The 15722-nt window shown below is 35.9% G+C and overlaps 1 protein-coding gene across 3 annotated transcripts; it reads left to right on the top strand.

Moving 5' to 3' along the window:
- Positions 1-264: 264 nt before the first annotated feature.
- Positions 265-15502, top strand: LOC5563570 (L-dopachrome tautomerase yellow-f). 3 transcript variants are annotated; one of them, XM_001647792.2, is made up of 6 exons: positions 265-375; positions 744-867; positions 927-1171; positions 14112-14801; positions 15152-15226; positions 15311-15502. In XM_001647792.2, the coding sequence occupies exons 2-6, from the start codon at positions 750-752 to the stop codon at positions 15461-15463; spliced, it is 1281 nt and encodes a 426-aa protein (XP_001647842.1). In that variant the 5' UTR covers positions 265-375; positions 744-749; the 3' UTR covers positions 15464-15502. The 3 variants fall into 3 exon arrangements, with proteins under 3 accessions (XP_001647842.1, XP_021693065.1, XP_021693066.1); XM_021837373.1 differs by having other exon boundaries at positions 269-375; positions 747-867; XM_021837374.1 differs by lacking the exon at positions 265-375 and adding an exon at positions 449-467.
- The last annotated feature ends 220 nt before the right edge of the window (positions 15503-15722 follow it).

Raw genomic sequence — 15722 nt, 5'->3', positions numbered from 1 at the left:
TTGATTTATTTAAAATTATTCAAGTTGCGGACGCGTATTCTTTACCCACCATCCGAAAGTTAAGGGCTTCTGACGCTCGATAACGCTAAAAAATCATACATAATGATTTATTTTGTATGGTCCAATCTGGGTTATACTTCACTGAGGCCTTAAGTGTCCGTAATATGAATCAAAACGGTACCTTACTTTGGTATTTAGTAGCACTTTTCTACTGCTCGGGCATTGATGCATCTCCCGAGAGTCCTTATAATCGGCGAACGCGAAGGCAAATGCGATTAGTTCGATAGGAGCCGTTCGGTGAGTTAAGAAGTTTGCATTCATCAGCTTCCGCGGCGGTGTAGTGATTCGATTAATTTGGTGTGATTACAGTAAAAAGTGAGTAAGCTGTCTATCGTTGCTGAATCGTGATAAGTGTTTTCTAAGGGAGAGTTCCTGAATCGTTATCAAGTGATTAGTGACTATACATTGTAATTGAATCTTAGGTTACAAGTAGTTTTTACTTTTCCTTTCATCAAAAGTGTAGAGAACAAATTTTTAAATGTATTGTACGAAATTAAATTTCAAAGGTGGCATCAAATTAACATAAAAAGAAAAGTGATGTTCTAAAACAGAAATAAGTTAACACCAAAAACTGAAAGCGTTTACTTATTTGTGTTAGTCGATAAGAATATGTGTAAACTTTATAAACATTTAAATACATATTTGCAAATCAACAGATTATTTCTATATTTTTTTAATTCCAGAAGACCATGAAAAGACTGTCGGCCGTAATACTTGTTTTATCAGTATTCTCAAAATCCATCGATGGTGAAAAGTTTGATCTCATCTTCAAATGGAAACAATTAGAGCATAATGCTATACACTCCGGTGAGTAGCTCAACAGTTCACTATTAGAACAGCGTGTTAAAACTTTATCATCCCAATAGAATCCGGGGATATCACTTTCACCGGACCGGTCAAAACGTTCAGCCCTATCATCGATGAATCGTTCGTCAGCTATAACAACATCCCGATGGGGGCTACCCATCATAATGGGCGAGTTTTCATAGCCGTTCCCCGGAGACGGCCCGGAATACCGGCTACTTTGAACGTGATTGACATCAAAAAGCAGGGCGACAATAAGAGTCCAACGCTGACGGCCTACCCGGAGTATCGCATCAATCAGCTACATGTGAGTTCTTCTTGATCCAGATGTACAATTTTGATTTCAAAATTTTTATTCCAAATACAACTTTATTTCTTATATCTAAACGTTATGTGATAAGTATCATTCATTTTAACAAGCTATTTTGAATCTGTTAAGTAGGTGTACCAATTATGGGTGCAATTTATTAACAATATGGATAAAAACATAAAGACTTTGGCCGCGTTTTTAAAACGTAAGCCAGACTTGTTAATATAAATTACTAGTTTGATGCCTTGTCAAACAGACGAAATAAACAGTTAATATTAAACTAAAATTGATTTGAAGCATCTAAAAATAGGTTTCCAAAAAGCAACTATGGTAGTAGTGATCCTGGCGTTGGCCATAAAGTGTACCAATAATAGACTATCGAATATTTGCATAACATGTTTCAAAATGTTCGTTTTTCGAAGAGTACTGCACGAATGTTCCCGACAAGATCTAATTATCATCAGAAACAAATAGTTCCATCATTCCTGTAAATATAAGCCGTTATATTTTAGTGAAACAATTACATATAATCACATTTCCCAGGCAGTGACAGCCTTTTTAAAAAAGGTTTTCTAACACTATTACACTTTGCACTTTATTCATTACTCAATCTAACAGAATCTAACTAGTTTTACACTGTTCAAGAGTTACCGGTAAAAGAGAGCGAGCCCGACAGCGACTACCTGTATTTAAGGCGAAGTAGGCCGTCATTGAAATTTGTACGCGTCGTTGATGATTGTTGCTAATGCATCTCACGATTTCGAATCAAAGAAAATCAGTTGGGTTTCCACTGACACAGCTGGAAAAGTATCAGCATACTTTATGTATGTTAGTGCGTACAGTGATACTTTTTCAAGTCAATATAAATTATCAAGACTGGTTTTTTCACTTTGAAATACAAACTGAAAAGTCATCATTGTTGCCAAAACGAATGACGGGCTACTTAGCCTTAAGAGAAAAAACTGATTAGTCTGCTATTTGTCACCTCACGCGTGGAATCAGGGTGGCGTCGTTCGATGCGTCCAAAGTGCTGTTGGCCGTTGGTGTTGACACGGCGGAATGGGAGGCAGGTCGTCTCGTAACTATATATCACTTTTTGCTCCCATAATTGATATGGCGATAAATGGAACTCCTACCCTGAAGTGTGTTACAAGTTCTAATAACTTATGAATGCTTTGTGAAGGCCTTTTTTGGCGCGGCATCGGATCTATTTTATATTCCAGCTTTATTGATGACGAAGATGTGACTGTTAATATAATCAAGGATAGATACCAACTGTTGACCTCGTTTCATGCTTATAATAATACACATTTTTATTGTGGAAACGTTACGTTTATGTGATTTTCAAACAACCTATGAATGGTTCGTGTCGGCAATAACTTTTATTCCTGCTTTAAAAATTTTGCAAACACACATATCTTTCTTTTTTGTCTTTACTAAAAATAAGCTTTGAATAGTTCGACATTATAGATTTCTACAGGGCTACAATTGCCTATAGATGACTAAATCATTACATTTACATTTATTGGTACAACATTGATATTACAATAAAACCGCGTCAATAATTCCACGCCATACAACTCGATTCGCAGCTGCCTCCCTCCATCCTCGGCTGCGGCCCACACTCGCCAGATCTTGCAGCACCTGGTCAATCCACCTAGCTCGCTGCGCCCTACACCTTCTTGTTCCGACTGGATTCGTAGCGAACACCACCTTTGCAACATGCCCTGCCCAGCGTATCCTTCCAGCTTTAGCTACCTTCATGATACTGGGTTCGCCGTAGAGTTGAGCGAGCTCGTGGTTCATCCTTCGCCGCCACACGCCGTTCACCTACACGCCGCCAAAGATCGTCCACGCATCATGCCCATAGAGAACTACCGGTCTTATGAGCGTTTTGTATTGCTGTGTGCGTTTGAAATGCAAATATCAAATGCGGGAACACTAAACGCGGTAAGATTTTTAACAAGGAAGGCAAAGTCAAAGATTGATTTTCTTTGCTAGGTTGGCGGTGATATGGATCATTATTACTAAGTGTCCTTTGATTAGTTTGTGTTACCGCATTTGGAACGCATTTGAACAAGATTTGCACGTCAAACGCAAACAGCAATACATCGTGCATTTGGTGCGGGGTGAATCTTCCTTGACCGCAGTTTCTTCCGGAGATCGTAGTAGGCATGACTTCCACTGATGATGCGCCTTCGTATTTCTCGACTAACATTGTTGTCAGCCGTCAACAAGGATCCGAGGTAGACGAACTCGTCCACTACCTCGAAGGTATCCCCGTCTATCGTAACACTCCTTCAAGGTGGGCCCTGCACGCTCAGCATGTACTTTGTTTCAGAGCGTTAATGATTAACGGGTCGCAATGATTAATTAAATGATTACTGATTAAATTCAATTTTATCTTGATTAATGATTATGATTAATGATTAAAAAATTTGAAGCCATGATTAATGATTGTGATTGATTATTATGTCAAAGTATGATTAATGAATATGATTAATGATTAAATTAAAGTTTTAGATGATTAATGATTATGATTAATGATTAAACTCAGTATGAAAAGTGATTATGATTAATGATTATGATTAACCCTTACGTGCCTGATGTCAAATTTGATCATAATTTTTAATTTTAATATAATACTTTTTTAATTATCATCTATCTTATTTATATTTAGAACGTCGCGACCCATTGTGAGCCCGCACTATGCAAATCTCGTCCAGCACGTGTGTAGTCTTTCTATATGTACCTAATAACTACACTCGGTTACTAGGCATTCAACAATAGAAAGCGTTGTGTTTGGATGAGCATCTAATTTTTCCGAAAGAGGTTAACTTCGTGAAAGAGGACCGTGATTATTGAGTTGAAATCGTTAACTTCTCAGTCCATGAGTTCTCTCGTGGTGTAGGGGTAACTCGCCCTATCTAGTGAATAGGGAGTCGTGAGTTCGATTCTCACCGCAAGACATGTAACCTTAGGGATCATTCAAATATGACGTCCATCATTTGGGGGAGGGGGGGTCTCTACTAAAGTGTGACAGTACATGTATAAGGTATTGGAAAAAGCGTGACAAAGGGAGGAGGGGGGTCCACAAATCCAGAAAAACGATGGACGTCATATTTGAATGTTCCCTTATCGCAAATTTCACATCAATTTTCCCATTTTTTTTTTAATCATATGTGTACCAATAAATTTTCAAGAGTGTGATACATTCGTTGCATACTTAAAGATGGTTAGGGCATCTCATATCATTTATTTTTTTTTTGTATTACTCTTTGATTAATCGTTAATCATTCATTAACTATGTGGCGAATGTGGCTTTGTGAAGCGTCATTTGTTTTGACAGTCATGTTGATATTGCAGCTTGCAATTTTAAAGTGATAAAACTCAGTCATCATACCTTCTCAGTTATGTCAGTGCAAAACCAAGTGTTTTTCTTCAATTCGTAATCGTTAGACGAATTAGCCACAATCACGGCATAAAAAATAACAAGGCAGGCTCTTTACTGATGTAAATATCAAGTTTGATTGTAAACATGTGACGTCACTCCTATCGTACCATATACCTTCCGGACCACTAGATCATTTTTTTCGAAAATTTGTTCGAGGTGGATAGGAATGACGTCGTCAAGTAGCTGTCAGTTTTCGGAATATATCACCTTCTTAATTTAGTACACCGTGGCCACAATCATAAACGCTCAGTACAAATTTCAATTACGGCCTACTTCGCCATAAACGGATGTTTCACGCGTTATAGATAAACTTGAACATATGCCGGTATGTAAGGTTTGTCGATTTCCGCGGGAAAGTATTCAAAATATTGGTAAAAAAAACTAGTTGAATTTAATACTTCACTTTATAAAAGAAAGAACAGTGTAGAATTAGTAAGGCGAGCAAACCCAAAGATAATATGCTTATTGTACATATAAAAGTTTAATGGCATTTGCTTGCCTTTCTAGTGAGTTTCTGTATTTTTTTGTAAAATTAAATGTTTAAATTCAATTAGGGTAGAAGCTCCGGTTTTGGTCATACGCCAGTTGTAGCCATAGTGGTTTATACACCGTTTTACATAGCTAATCAGCATGAAACCTTTTGCGTTCAGTAGATCACATTCACATGATAGAGCTACTTTCATTTTATCCTCCAAATTGACCCAAAACATAAGAAAAACAATTCATTTTCCTTATAATTTTAACTCTCATACACCCAATTTGGCCAGGGTACTCCTAATTTGGCCACTCTCATAAGAAATCAATGTGATCGGCCAAGGAACCGAAGTTAAGTCCCTGGCCAAAACTGGTTCTGGTGGCCTATACTGACCAACGATATTTTCGACGCGAAACGATGGTTTTAGCTCAGTTTTTGGTTTGAAAGCTTGCATTTGACATATTTTTAGTATAAATACGGCTGTCCATATAATTTATATGACTGGCCAAAACCGGTGCTTTTACCCTAGTTGTTTATTCATACTCTAATGTTTCCTCCAAAGTGAAAGTGAAGCACTATATTGGTAGTTGTGAAACCTAGCTTTCCATATATTAAACTTCATGAATTTTGCAAACCAAGCCATTGAATTCATTCTCAAGGGAATTATTGAAGTAGATATTGAATTTTTCGGGAGAATTGGCTTGTTTAGGTGTATCTAGTTTTTTTTGTATTTTCTGAATCTGCGTTAAAGTTGGAACCAGAACCCAAGGTTTCAAAATCTTCCGTGCCCTGGAACTAAACTTTTTAATTCAATTATAATATCAATATTAAGATATTGAAGCGCAATAAAATTGTGATGTACTTAGAAAAATGTGATCTTCCGAACTAGCTACAAATCACTGTAAATATTTAATCACTAAACAGCCCAATTCTTTGAGAAATGTTGTGCGAAATCAGTTTGAAGTTTTAGTAGGGATTTTCTAACGAGATCCTTATGAAAAACTGGAAAAATATTTTTTTCAAACTATGTTTCAAAGGAATTTGCGCCCTTCCTTGATTTGAATCTAGATATCAGTGAAAACGGTTATAGATTAAAAATTGGCTGTAACGAAGCTCAAACGATTTTTATATCAGATTTATTGCTTTCTGTCATTTGATTATTGGCCTTTGAATAATTAACCATGAATCAATGATTATTAATCAAAATAATGATTAAATGGCATCTCCCTAAGGCACCGTCCACAAATCATGTAATGCTCGAAGGAGGAGGGGGTAGGCTCATGCGGTACGACTCAAACAAAATTTTGAAAATTTTCATACACAAAGCATTACAGATAGGGGAGGGCTTTCCCCGGGGTTCAAAAATTTATCGTATATAATAATCAAATGTTGAATCAAGATTAACTTAACGCTCTGCTATATTCAGTGAATATCTGCAGGCGATGTTAGACTTCAAACATCAAACGTGAACAAAGACAGCGAGGAACTATTAAAAGAAATATCACCTACTAGGCAAAAAGGACTGATTTTCGATTTTCATACAAAGTATACAGAAATCTTATGAACGACTAAAAACCTAGCGCAAGGTCAAATTTTGGTGATCTGCCCCTATAAACAGAAATTCTTCATGTAGTATGGTACCACTCACATGCTTCCAACCGGGTCTTTGGATTCGGATCAAATACAACTAAGCAAATGCACCGTCGTACAGTCATCCCACGCAGTTAAATCACCCACAATTTATGAATCAGCTGACTTCAAAAGACAAAATTATTATCAAACTCGTCACAAAACATCACAGAATTATTTTTACTGATAAGAAACTATGTGTAAAAATAATTCTATGATGTTTTGTGACAAGTTTGATAATAATTTTGTCTTTTGAAATCAGCTGATTCCTAAATTGTGGGTGATTCAACTGCGTGGGGTCACTGTACATGGAGGAAACATTTAGGGGTCTTTTTTACTCTTATGGTAACGTCCTTGGATACAAAGCAAAGCCATTCTGTGCTTGGTTAAATTTGGAACTTCCTTGGGCATAAACTGTCATTGTTCTTGTCACACGATATAAGAAATGTAAAATTTATTTATACATTAGAAAGCAATGTGGAAAATTTGTTAAATTTTGTTCAATGATTGATTAATGATTGATTAAATGTTTGACTTATGATTAAGATTATGATTACTGAATAAAATTAGCGATCTTTATGATTATGATTAGTGATTAATGATTAAAACATAATATTGCAATGATTATGATTAGTGATTAATGATTAATTCTTGAATTTTTGTGATTAATGATTAACATTTTTGATTAATCATAATCATTAATCATTAATCATGATTAAATTTATGATTAATCATTAACGCTCTGCTTTGTTTTCGACGCATTCACCATTACCTAGTCCGACTCTTGTTGCTTCGCGTTTTAGGCGGGTGAACAAATCTGCCACCATTTAAAATTTTCTCCCAATAATATCCATGTCGTCCGGGAAGCATACAAATTGTCCGGATCTCGTGAAAATCGTGCCTCGACTGTTAAGTCCTGCTCTCCGCATGACACCTTCAAGCGCAATATTGAACAACAGGCACGGAAGTCCGTCGCCCTTTCGTAGTCACCGCCGAGACTCGAACGAACTTCGCCCGAGATCTCCATGCAGTTTTGCACACCGTCCATCGTTGCTCTAATCAATCTTGTAAGCTTCCCAGGAAAGCTGTTTTCGTCCATGATCTTCCATAGCTCTACGCGGTCAATACTGTGAGATGACTAAATTAACTGATATTAAATTAACCACATCACTTTCAAAGAGGTTAGTTCATTGTGCAATATACCGATGCAAATTTTGAAGTTCTTAAACTTGCTTAAACTATGTCAATTATGGTTAATATCATTCTCACAAAGTTTGAAGTGAATCGAAAAAAGTTTGCCTGTGCACACGCCATTTAAAATTTATATGAAAATTGTTATATATTACTGTATATATCGTGATAGTTAAATTGTTTCATAAAATTCAATGTGCGATGAATCTGCGTCCAACAAACGTTTTTAAATGGTACATATAAAAGCAATTGTTGACATGTTCGTCTAGGAAGCATTTTTTAAGTATATAGACTTATATTTTCATGGAAACTTCAACTATTTCTCCAGTACAGATTTATCTCAAAGAATTCTTTCATCGATTCGATTCCACATAAAAATTTCAATAATTTATATTAAAAATAAACTATAATTTACATCAAAAATTTCTACTTGTATTTCTCTAACAAACACTCGAAGAAATATTTCGTGAATTTTAAGTAATTATTACGGAAATTATGCCAGATACTGACTTCTAATCATTACTGCTTGATTTTTTTAGTTTTGTTCAGAAAGTGCTTCAAGGACCCTACAAGTATTTTGTTGAATTATTCTGTGAGCTTCGCTAATGGTTGAGTGTATAATATACACTGTATATGTTTGAAAAATCTATTTCATCAATATTCATGATGATATTTTCTCAGTTTCACTTTAGCAATTATTTTAAGTGTTCTTAAAATACATTTTCAGAGCATTTATGAATAATTTCAAAACAAATCTTCCAAAACTTACCATAGGAAAAAATTTTTTTTGGAATTTTTCAGGAATAATAGGATTATTTTGTCTTTATTTATGCGAATTTCAACACATCCGGCTAGTTCTTCACTCAATAATTAAAAAAACTTTAAGGTTTTTTTCCAGATGTTCTTTAAACAATCAATCCTTTGATTTATCTAGGGATTTATTCAAATATTCGTCACCTACTTATTCTAAAAAATAGTAGAATTTTCAAGATTTCCCTTCAAATTATAAAAAAAGAATTGAATTTATCTTTTATTACCAGCAAATCCCAAGGACTTTCCCTAAACAAACCTCATAGATTTTTTGAAAACTAAACCAGGTATTCTTCATTGATTTTTTTTTCGACGATTTTAAATTATTCATAAACTTTTTCTTAAGACATTCATGTATTCTTAAAGAAGTTTTTAAGGAATTACAAAAACGATTAAATAAAATATGCTCTTTGAAATTCCGTGAAGAATTTTTTTGAGCAATCAAACAGGATTTTCTTTGAAGTTTATTTAAGAATGTATCAGAATGTATAAAATTATATCATTTTTTATTAAATACGAAAACAATAACCTCATGAATCTTTCTGATGATTCTGTTTAGAACATCCAATAATTCCTTAAAGGGTATCTTTTCTCATTCTTTCACTCATTTCTTTATGATTTTTTTTATTCCTCGTGAAGTTTTTTCTAAGAACTACCTGAAAATTCTTTAAAGATTTATTTTTCTTTTGAAGATTAAAAAAAAAACTCTCGAAATGTTTAAAATTGTTCCAAATCTTTTTCGAGGGAGTTAAGCGATAACGATTTGCCTAACGTGAAGAATTCAGGTGTTGGTCAGTAAGAAGGCTGAGGTCAATAGTTCTTGATGTACTTTATATCTTATAAGTGCCTTTACTTTCAAATATTTGATCATCACTTTCGATTGAACTTTTAAATTGTTTTTATCTAATACATTTAACTTATTTTGTTATACTAGATAACTGAATTACAACAAGCTTTTAATTTTTCTAACATTGAAGAAAATTGTTACTGTAAAAGCAATAGATCTCTGATTGTTTATAACAAAATTCGATATTATGTTTTAAATTAACCTTCTGGTCGTTACGCAATTTTGCATTGTCAGGAACACTACTTTGATGCTGTGTACAACAAACGAGGTTTTTCAAACAGTGCACAATGGTCGGGCTCCATATAAAGGAGCGGCCAAAACTACCAAAAAGGTTTTGAGATTTTTTTTTATCATTTTTTAAATATACCTAATGTATTATATTATTATGAACCGTAATTAAAATTGACCTAAAATTTAAATTTCTTTGTCTTTTATGCCGTCAAATCATATGAGGTCAAAAAGTTGAAAAATGTAATAATAAAATAAGAAACAAAATTCATATAGGGTGTCCCAGAAAGTTTGGGACGGAAATCACAATATTTTTTCAAACATGTAAATATTTTTAATTTTTTGTATTTATACTTGGGGCATTTTAAATGCTGTCTGTGAATTTTTTTTTGAATAATTTTATATTTTTTTTTATTTTAGAAAACCAATTCTTATCTTGACAGCACAGACCCTACTTTTGTGTTTTGTTGGAACTTAACCAGTAATAAATGTTTTTATCAAAATCCTTCGATGTGATGAGTTTAAGTACATTATATCTAAGACGTTCCACAAGAATTTTTGTTTAACATTTTATTTGGCTTTGCTAGAAAATATTTGACAAAATGGAAAAATTTAAAAAAAATCGCAAGTTTTTCTCTCTACATACGCTAACTTCACGAAATCATAGCTTTTCAGGTACTTTCAATATAAATAAAATTCTTTCATTCAAATTTTACTTACGTCAAATATCTATACGTTTGGATGGGCAACACAAATATTAGGTTTTAACATGTTTTATTGGATATACACAGACTTAGTTTTGACTATTTCAAAAATCGACCACTGCTAAAATTGCACTTTTAGTTTCTATTCACATTTCATATACTTAAGTTTATAATTTCTAAAAAATAAGTGATAGTTTGATCATTTATCGTATCGGTAATGATAAATATATTGTGTATTTCTTTCACTACTGGACTGCGAAGTGCGGCCTCATAAGTGCTAAAGTGTGAATAAAAGTGCGGGATTACATTGAATCCTGTTGGTGTATTCAGAGCACTTATGCTTTGATTTACGAAGCATAAGTCCCCCGAAGACACCTACCCGATTTGATGCAATTGCGCACTTTCATTAACGTTTCCGCACTTGTAAAAACTTCTGCGATAGTCCAGTGGTGAAAGAAAGGCGCAATATATTTTTAGATTTTCATTGTACGTACTTTATGACCCAGCAAAAATTTCGTACAACAAAGTCATCCAGAAAAATCTGCGATTTGTGCAAAACTGATAACAAGAGCTGTAAGAAATGTAACACCACCAACAAACAGATAGCGAAAAAAAATCGGTAATAATTCAAAACTTACTCTTGATAAGTAAAAGCAAAAAAAGGTGTGAAAATCAGATTTGCATCCGTATTAGTCTGGAAATGGCAGTATGGTAAAGTCGCGCCCATACTTTCTGGGACACCCTATATTTAAGGAATGCAATATTTTCCTAATGTTATTCACTATCTTAAAGCTTATGGTTCAACACTTTAATCGAGCATAATAATGAAAAAAAATATTTGGTTAAAGTTTAAGTACTATTCAATATTACACTTAAGTAATTTTGAAGGTTTTTAACATGAAAAACAACTCTTGTTGCGTCATGTCACCGCCATTTCGAATAGTGCACATCAAAAAGCATCCTTAGATCTTACAAAAAACGTTTAATTTTTTTGCAGAAATTTGATAATTTACAAGTTCGAACTATTTTAATAATTTAATATTGTACATATATTTCGACGATATTGTTTCATACTAAGTTCATCTATCTATATAAATAAAAATGGAATGGTGTTTGTATGTCACGAAATGGCTTGAAAACGGTTCAACGTATTTTCACAGTTTTTTCACTATTGAATTCGTCAAGAGTTCCAAAACTTTAGGAAAGTCTTCGGAATAGTCGTAAAAACGGGAGAAAACTAAGGTGTCATTTTGTATGGGGGATTGCATGAAACAGCCTACTTGATGGCAAGACGAAGTTTGCCGGGACCACTAATTTAAAATATATTTATCGAATTTATGCTTTCAATCAAATACAATTGCATTTCTAATAAAAATGCGTTTTGAAAGACCAGTTTAAAAAGTTGCGTAATATGTGAATATTTAGTTCCTTCTGAAACAAAAACAACACTTAAAAACATATTCGGATAAAATACTTCTTTGATTAAGGCGATAAAATTAGTATTGGTCAAACTTTATATTGTTTTCCGTCCATTGTGCAGTGTTGTCAGTTGTTATACAATTTTGTTGTTATCTACTGCTCGGGCAGCGAATCAGGCAATATTTCACTTTTGTTCGCCAACGAAGTAAACAAATACATATTCCATTGAAGAACAAGAATTTTTGAAGATTCTACTTACAGAATAGCGGGTACGATAAAGGTTCCCATTCATTTGCCTGCTACGAGCTCCCACAATTCGCTTGCGTGAAGTACAAGACCAAAGGTTGTTTGCCCCAGCAATTTGCATGAGCATTAGCATGAGCATGATTGACCGCCCGCAGTTGCTACTCCGTTATTGCAAGAACAGCTGTACTTACACAGGGAACCAACAGATGCTACTCAGGATCAGTAGCATCTTCAGTGTGTTACAAGTGTAAAGTACTGGTGCTCTCATTATTATAACAAACAATACCGGCGCCGGCTGCGTCCGATGCAGGTCAATTTGGGAATGGGAGGGAAATGTTGACGTGTTACTTGCTTTATGGAAGCCGAGGAGTCCTCTGCACTTCCACAAGAAAACACTGGGAGTTTGGATATGGGAAAGGATTCGTTTTGGTAAACGATAAAGATATATTTTTAAATGAATACGTGAACATATACACGAATGATCGATAACGATAGTGCGGTTACTATGCGAATCGGACACGATCCGGATTCCGTCGCTCGCCCTCAAAGGAGTATGCAACAGATTCAACGGATCAAACACTACTGACGCGTCGATTTTTTTTTTTCACTCGCACACTTTGTTTTCGTTTTTTTTCTTCCGAAAAACGCGAATTGGACACAATTCTCGCGTTGAGTATCATACAGGCGTATCTGCAGTGATCGATCTCTCTTCGTCGATTTTCTCTTTCCATTATTGCACGAAATTCAATCGATTTTCGAAACATTTTACGGTTCAGTACGATGAAAGATGATGAATACTTTCTACTGAGTCAAAAATAGCAATCGAAAACAGGCGCCCGGCCAAATAATTAGCTAAAGAGAAAATCGATGAAGAGAAATCGATCACTGCAGTCACGCCCTTATGATACTGAACGCGAGAATTAATCTGGATTCCGCCGCTCGCTCTCAAAGTAGCATGCAACAGATTCAACGGAACAAACACTACTGACGCGCCGATTCTTTTTTTTTTTTACTCGCACACTTTGTTTTCGTTTTTTTTATTCCGAAAAACGCGAATTGGACACAATTGATCCGGATTCGGCCGCTCGCTCTCAAAGGAGCATGCAACAGATTCAACGGTACAAACACTACTCATTGTTTGCCCCAGCAAATTGCACACACAAACTTTCTAATATTTTATTTCACAGTACAGACGTCCTAAGGGTGAGAAGAACCTTTTCCACTAATCATGCATTTAGCATTTATGCGACGGTAGTGTTCGGTACAACTGTTGACGCCGGCGGCACTTAGAGAGGTTCTGAAAATTACCTCCAGGCTTCATTTCTCGAACCTTATGTCACATGTACAAAAAAACATAACTTCCGTCTTTTCCATAGCCTTCGTTTAGTTAGATTAATTTTTCTATAATTAAAATTCATGAAAAAGACACATTTACAACGATTGCCATATTGGGTTCTCTTCTTAATTTTGATTACTTAAACTGTGAAAAAACCTAGCAAATTTTTTATCTTATTTATCTCTTCAAATGATCACTGATAATCACTTAGAGAGCCTTCAAGACGACCTTGAACAAACGTTCAGTTTTATCGTAATAGGCAAAAAAGTCCATCTTCTCTTCAAGATTTTATAGAAGTATTTTGCGATCTTTAAGAGTGTTCTAGAAACGCGGCAGTAACATTTCTTTGCGATTTGGAAGGATACTTTAATTCCCCTAATGGAAGCTCAAGATCTGTAGCGAATTCTAAAATGCTGAACACGATTGGCGGCACCCTTTGCCTCCTCACTTGAATCAATGGGCCTGGGTGCTACGATTTGTTGTTCGATTTTTTTTTAGAGCATCAAATTAGTTACTTATTGTTTGATCCAATTTTCCAAATAATTACCACGAAGGTACAATGCATACTGACAGATCTACGATCTCTTCACGATTCCAGAGCGACTACCATGCCGATCTGAAGCGCTTGGTGTCTGTTTACCGGACTACGGTGGACCAATGTCAACGGCTGTGGTTCGTCGATACTGGCATGATCGAGTATCCCAACAATACCGTGCAAATACAACGTCCTCAGCTATGGATAATCGATCTGGCCCGTGATAGGAAGGTCCGTACCTTCGAGATCCCGGAATCCATCGTCCAGCAGGGTGTGGGCATGGCCAGTCTTGTCGTCGATGCTGAGGCCACCGATTGTGAGAAGTCGTACGCCTACATTCCGGACTTGGTTCAAGGAGCCATCTACGTGTACAACTTCGAAGCGAATCGCATGTGGGCCTTCCGCCATAGCTCCTTCCGACATGATCCGGAAAGAGCCGCCTTCAACGTGGCCGGGCAACGCTTCAATTGGGACGATGGGATCTTTTCGATCACCATTGGGAATCGCGATCCTGCCACTCGCTCCAAACCAGTTTACTATCATCCCATGGTGAGCACGGCGGAGTTTATCACCTTCACAGAGGTCCTGCAGAACGAAGCCCTTGCCACGAGTGGTGGATACGAGAATCTCTTCCAACGGATAGGTGAACGGGGCATAAATGCGCAATCTACCATGCATCACTTCGACGGGGAATCACAGGTTCTGTTCTACGCCGAGGTGAATCGAAATTCGATCGGCTGCTGGAATACACGGGTAAGAAATCGGCTGCCGTAGAACAGGGTCATTTTGATAATACGGCTAACTGCGGTAAGTTTGGTTGTGGATTTTTTTTACATGCCCATTATCAAAGTTACCCCGAAACCGAAAATCGACTTTCTATTATTATGGAAAATTATAGACCCATTCAAAATAAATCATTATACAATCTTTCAACTACAATCAATAACCTAGGGCACCTGTATTTTAAGTAAAAAACAAAACAAAGATTGTTTGAGATACAATACAGAAGTAATCAGATTTTCTTAGAAAAAACTATCAAAGTTACCCCGTTTTACGGTACCATTAATAGGACTGAACTTCCCGCTAATCAATTCCCGTTTTAGTCGAACTTCTCGGCCGAGAACCATGACATCATTCATCACGATAACGAGCGAATGATTTATCCGACCGATCTGAGTGTGAGTTGCAATTTACCACGCCACCCTATAATTATCCACTGTTTTTTATATTATTGAATCGCTTCTTGGGATTGCTGCTTACAGGCGGACGTCACGGGTGCCATTTGGGTGCTGTCCAACAATCTTCCTACGTGGATCTACTCGCGGCTCGATGTGAACCGGTACAACTTCTATCTGTGGCGTCAGACCCCCCGGAAGGCCATCGAAGGGACCAAGTGTCAGGTGGCGGACGAGTGAAAATTATTGCCAGGAATAAACGAATGTTTTGAACGATAACTTGAATGAGATACTTATTGCTGGTCATGGATGATAGTATTTTGTCTTAATCCGTCGAGGTTTTGATCGTTTTACAAGCGTATCTACGTTTTCTTGAATATTTTTTTTATATTCTGATGACTGTTGTACAAGTTCTGCTATTTACTACCTTCTAACTTTCTCAGGAAAAGATGGGGGTCTTCCTTAGCCGAGTACAAAGCAATGTCATGCTGAAGGTATC

Source organism: Aedes aegypti, chromosome 1, assembly GCF_002204515.2.
Source record: "Aedes aegypti strain LVP_AGWG chromosome 1, AaegL5.0 Primary Assembly, whole genome shotgun sequence".
NCBI lineage: Eukaryota > Metazoa > Arthropoda > Insecta > Diptera > Culicidae > Aedes > Aedes aegypti.
The sequence above is the reverse complement of the archived record's forward strand: the minus strand, read 5'-3'. Positions and strand labels throughout refer to the sequence as shown.

Bases quoted from the DNA above. Each gene is read 5' to 3' on its own strand.
- LOC5563570 (XM_001647792.2), top strand. From the start codon at position 750: ATGAAAAGACTGTCGGCCGTAATACTTGTTTTATCAGTATTCTCAAAA. The intron at 1,172-14,111 runs GTGAGTTCTTCT...TCACGATTCCAG, and splicing joins ATCGCATCAATCAGCTACAT to AGCGACTACCATGCCGATCT. The intron at 15,227-15,310 runs GTGAGTTGCAAT...TGCTGCTTACAG, and splicing joins TTTATCCGACCGATCTGAGT to GCGGACGTCACGGGTGCCAT.